The 5,925-nt window shown below is 39.8% G+C and overlaps 1 protein-coding gene across 1 annotated transcript in view; it reads left to right on the plus strand.

Moving 5' to 3' along the window:
• LOC123165937 (protein NOI4) overlaps positions 1 to 866 on the plus strand; it is a gene marked incomplete at its 5' end in the record, with an annotated part of 2,831 nt that extends 1,965 nt beyond the window's left edge. The window contains 2 exon segments of the mRNA XM_044583699.1: positions 296 to 487; positions 618 to 866. Of these exon segments, the coding sequence (XP_044439634.1) occupies positions 296 to 487; positions 618 to 662 (237 nt within the window). The 3' untranslated portion in view covers positions 663 to 866.
• Positions 867 to 5,925: the final 5,059 nt, after the last annotated feature.

Consider the following 5,925-nt stretch of genomic DNA (forward strand, 5'->3'; position numbering starts at 1 on the left):
GCCTTTTTTTTCATGGAAGACCCAGGGTTTTACCGAAAGAAAGAAAGCTAAGAGAGCAATCATATACTTCCTCTTATGTGTAGCTTAGTTCTTTTATTGCATTCCGCTGCTTCACAAAGTCTGTCTTTTCTGCTCAATCTAATACAGTACTCAGCAGCTTGCTCTCCTCTTTTCATGTACAATGAACAGTTAGTTGATATTTGAGGGAAATGCTCGTGCACTATTTCAACAGTAGGACTTCATTTAGTTTATTCTTGCGTTATTTCCTTTGACATGGATCATGGTTCTTTTTTAGGAGGAATCTGGTCGCCCTTTGCCCAAGTTTGGCGAATGGGACGTCAACGACCCAGCTTCTGCTGATGGGTTCACTGTTATATTCAACAAAGCCAGGGATGAGAAGAAGGCTGGGAATGGACAAGATACCGAATCCCCTTGCAAAGACGCCAGGACTGAGAGGGTGGAAGCTTATGCCACCAAGGCAAATTCAGTATGTCCCTTCATGCTTCAGGATCAACGTTTTATTTCTGTTTTACCACATGGAAATATAGCGCTAGTTCTTATCTGTTATGATCATTGCATTTGTTATTTTCGATTAATCTCGTTATTCCATTGCGCAGAAGAAGTGGTTTTGCTGCGTGACGCCAAGTCCTACACAATCTTGAGGAGGACAAGCATCGCCTGAAGAAGAATGGTTGCGAAAGTATGGTCGTTTAATTTTGCTATATACATACTATCCATAAGACCTTGTAAGAGGTACCCAGGCCCCCTGGGCCATCACGATGGGTATCTCGTAAAACTCTGAAGTGTGTATGTATGGTGTGAGGGTTGTCAGACACTCGTTTGGATAAGTGAACTTCTGATTGTAATTCTGGTCTTCCTTGTCGGTCTCCTTTTGTGTAGTAGTAGTAGTGGTGAAGTTGATATATGATTTGAGTCTCGCCTATTGCCAGAACTGCATACATCCAAAATTCCAAACCCCACCTGTGATTTGGCCCATTATGTGATAACACAAGTATCCCTATCCTTTTCTGTCCGTGCTGACCTAACTATTCGCTGCTCTATTTGGACCTATGTGCGCCTTGGTTTGAGGCCCTGGCTGCAGATGCTTTGGCATCGCCGGCAGCCAATTAATTGGCTGTCACTTGGTTGGCTGCCAATATCCATGTGCCAAGTAACCAGGGATACCAATTGGTTTGAGACCAAATAGCTGCCTTGTCTTTGTCTGTGATAAAAAAATGGTCTTTGCTTATCAGGGCCATGGCACACACCAAACCGTGGACATCATCTTCAGCATTATATAGTTAACAAATGATTAACAGCCCATTCCATCAAAGTAATCTATTAACAAAAAAGTTCATTGCAGATAAATTAAGAGTCAGCTACATAACTAAAAGTAACTCAAGAGAATCCATCAGTCCACAGTTGCATGAACCGCAAGCTAGATCATAGCACCATACACAGAAGCTTGAACATATTGTGGCAGTCTGCTGGAGCTTAGATTATGACCCCAATAAATTCCGAATGTTCGGAATTTGACGATGGCAAATTGAACACTTTCGATGGCAATTTTAGTGACACGAGTACGGCAAGATTAGTTGGCAAGCATGGCAACTCCTTGCTCAATGTATTTTCTGCCAGAAATTACCGTGCGTGTCAACTAAACTTCCATCCTCGCGTCACTAAAATTACCATCGAAAACGTTTGATTTGCCATGGTAAAATCCCGAACGATACGGGATATATCATTTCCAGAGATTATACTCCTAGATTAATAGTACATCAACAAAACCTTGAAAGTTGAAACCCTGAAGCGCATTAGATTTCTTTTAGACGCGTCCTTCAGAGTAAAAAGTGTTCAAAGACCCGAGTGTTAAGTGTCCTCAGCAAGCCACAAAGAAAAGTATAGTATTTTGTTCCGGCTTAGCAATGCAGCCAGCTAACTCAAGCATCCTACTTGCTGCCAATGTCAGAGACTCAACCCAGATCCTATTTGGCGCCTCAAGCACCAGATATAGGCAATTTCGCTACCTGGCGCACACCCTCCCAACACTACGTGACAAATAGGCCGGCCCATCTTGATTATTTCCCACAGTTTTCTACTGGTTTCTCTGGTTTTTTTTCTTACATTCTTTCCTGGCATGGGTTTTACTCGGTTTTCGTTTTCGTTGATTATTTCCCATGTTGATTATTTCTTTTTAATTTCCTTTTCCTTTTAGTTTTCTTTCTTTTTCAAATGTGTGAAAAAATTTCAAATTCAAAAAACTTTTCACGTTCATGAACTTTTTCAAAATTTTGTGATCTTTTTGAAGTTTATATTTTTTCAAATTTATGAACTTGTATTGTTTTTGCGAACTTTTTCCATGTTACAAACATTTTCAAAACTCGCTAACATTTTCAAATTCCTGAATTTTTTCCAAATTTCTCAACTTCTAAATTCATGAAAAAACCATATGCATGAAATTTAAGATTGAACTTTTTTTCAAATTCGAGAATTTTTCCAATCTTTATGATTATTATTTTTCAAATTCCATGAACCTTTTCAAGTTTCACATTTTTCCCAAATTCGTGTGCTTTCAAATTCATGAAACTTTTCTTAAATTCATGAACTTTTTCTCAAAGTCGTGAAATTTTAATCATTTTTATGAACTTTTACAAGTTTGCATTCTTTTTCAAAAAGTTGAACTCTTTAGATTTACATTTTTAAAATTTTATGAACTTTATTCAAAAGTCAACAGTCAGGTCAGCAAGTCAATCAGTCAACCAGCCAACCAGCGAGATTTTTGTTGAGGGGCGAGATGTGAGCGAGTGTCTCGTTCGATCGAGCAAAGATTTAATGGGCTAGCCCACTAGGCTTGCTTTCGAGCGCCAGTAGGTTTAACCGACGTTGAGAACCTCGTTTAGGAGCACTCGAGACTCAATGCGCTTTAAGGATTATCATTACGGTTTGTATTCCGCGATGAGCTTCCATTGCTCCCCAATTGTTAAATGTTAGATGGGCTTTAGGTCTATATAACAAAAAGTTCGTGGATAAATCTCGGAAGGCCATGTGGGGTTCCATGACATGACACGAAGGAAAGTTCAGTACCACCTCGAAAGTGGAGGAGAGTTAAGATCAACATATAAAGGATTATCTTCCAAATATGAGAAGAGCAATGGCACATGTGTGCTTCTCTCTCGCCCGTGTCGTGTTCCGTGAACTGCTTTCATTATTTTGTATCATACTGCATTTTTTTTTCCAAGATCAAACCTTGCACAATTGACCAAGTATATCAAATAATGACATAAATAACATCCAATAAATATATGTGAAAATATGTCTCGTGATCTATCTAATTACATTTATTTCATATCGTAGATATTTTGGCTGTAAATTTAGTCGAAGTTTACGAAAGTTGATTTAAAGAAAAATAGTACTCCCTCCGTAAAGAATTATAAGAGTGTTTAGATCACTAAAGTAGTGATCTAAATCTTTTATATTTCTTTACACAGGGAGTAGACACTATGGCTCCAGTAGGGGAGCAGCGACAGCGGTGCGTCGACCGCTCGTTCTGGCGGCAACAGTGGTCGTTCGGTGGTCTCAGAATCATGATGTAATTTTCTATTATGTTTGAGATGCCTTGTACTTCCAGTGAACTTTTATAATAGATCTGATCATTTTCACAAAAAAGAAAAGAAATAGATGAAGTAGCATATAGATCAGATTTGGGAGTGGGCAAAACATGCCCAAGCTAGAAATTTAAATGCATGGCACATCTCATAAAATCATAATTTATATTTAAACTACCCTTTTAAGCAACACAACCAGGAAGAGCTAAACCGAAGCATACCACTACAGGAAAAATGATATATGCCAAGTGTATTTTGTCAGGCACTCCGCAAACAAGCCCTTTGTCGAGTGTAGCAGCGATGACACTCTTCAAGAAAATGACACTTGACAAATAGGTGCTTTGCCAAGTATTACACTCGGCAAACCAGGGTCTTTACTCAAGCTGGCAGTGGGGATTACACAGGTGGGTATTAGAATCCCATCCCCATCCCCATACTCGCCTACGGGGATAAAGAGTTTGCCATCCCCATCCCCATCCCCATCGGGTTTTCATCCCCATGAGAAAACTCATATACGCAATCAACAACAGTCTTCAATAGCATTTCAGTAGAAAAAATAGCACTTCAAGATAATAAATGATATGTTGTTGCTAGGTTAAGGATTTTTTTATGGCTTATTGGGCCAAAGAGGTGGGATGGGCGGGAATTTGGATAGGTAAGGGTAGTAATTACCTACAATCTACTAATTGTAGAGCCCGATAGCCCACATATAAGGCCTTCACGGGCAAGGAGGATAACAGGCACGGGTAATGCTATCCCATCCTCCTCCCCATCCCCATCCCCGTCTTGCACGCTGGGTAGGGTATTTGACCCACCAACTTCCCCGTAGGCATTAAAGTTGGCACATTCCCCATCCCCTAATAGTGTAATCACCCACGGGGACGCAGGTAACAATTAGCCGTTGCCATCTTGAGTCTTTACAGTATTTTTTATAGGACACTTGACAAATAATTGAAAAGCAATAAAATGCATGTGTATATTTGGATTTTGAAGAGCAGACCTCCAAGAATGACAAATTGAATATTATTCGATAAATATGATAAATAGGAAATGCAATTCATGTCTTCAAATCAGCTAATGGTTCGAAAATGTGTTTTTTTTCATTAGTAACACAATGTAATGTGTTCCATGTGGGAAAATTAGCGATGTCCTATATTAAAAGTTCTTACTTTGTTTAAGCAATTAAGTGCATTTTAGGCATTTAACAGATATAGTTTCATTTTAAACTACTCCCTCTGAGTGATCTAAAAGGTCTTATATTACTTTACAGAGGAAGTAGAAGTGCATGAAAAGTTGACCAAAACGGGTTAAGAATCTTATTTGTGTTCTCCAGTATGTTTTTAGGCCTTATACAAGAAAAGAAAATGAGTTCCAAATATTCTAGTGTCAAGACTCGACCCCGACCATGGAGCTTATTATTTTTTCAATTTTCAAAAATACAAACAAAGTCTGGAAAACATGAAACCCCGTGTGGTCTCATGATATGATCCCTATATGTTGTGGTAAAATTTTGAGAAGGTTCTCAAAATTTGTGATGTGCATTGCTTGGAAACTAAAGCATCTCTAAGTAAGAACCATGGTTTCGAGAGAAAATACGTCGGACTTAAAGGCGAAGTGTCAGTTGCTTCATTTTTTGGTCTTGAAAGTTCTTCTACAGTCAACATAAATCATCAGATGCTGCATGTAAAATTTTGGGATTTTTAGGGGCTTGTTTACTATACTTAAGTCATTAAGTGCATTAAAAAGTGGAGAAAATTGGGTTGAGAAATCTTATCTATGTTCTTGAGTCTATGTTTATGCACTACAAAAAAAAGACACATCCGTGACATTTTGGGGCGAACGAAAAAAAAATCTGTCATACATATGACACTTTTATGACGATAATTGTGACAAAACCAGGTATCATCATAGATGTGGTGGGCTCCTACTTCTATAACAAAAAATCATGACAGAAAATGGGCTTTTCGTCCTGGGCGGGCCGGAGACGCAGCTGCATGACATTCTTTGGGCCGTCCATGACGGAAAAAACCGTGATAGAAGCGAGGGGGAGGAAAATTTCGGGGAGTTCCCGGTTACGGTGGGAGGTCGGGGGCCGAGCGATGCGCGTTTCTCTCGTACACGTACGCGCGTGTGTGCGAGGCGTTGGCTCTAACTGAACCCGAGCGAGGCGTTGGGCTCTAACTGAACCCGAGCGATTGCACTGCAGGCTACGCGTTACTGAACCCGAGCGATCGATCGATGGCTATTAACTGAACCCGATCGAGCGATTCCTTCGCTACTGCTGCTAACTGAAGCCGATCGATGCTGCCTCTGGGATGAA

This window comes from Triticum aestivum, chromosome 7D (assembly GCF_018294505.1).
Source record: "Triticum aestivum cultivar Chinese Spring chromosome 7D, IWGSC CS RefSeq v2.1, whole genome shotgun sequence".
Classification (NCBI taxonomy): domain Eukaryota; kingdom Viridiplantae; phylum Streptophyta; class Magnoliopsida; order Poales; family Poaceae; genus Triticum; species Triticum aestivum.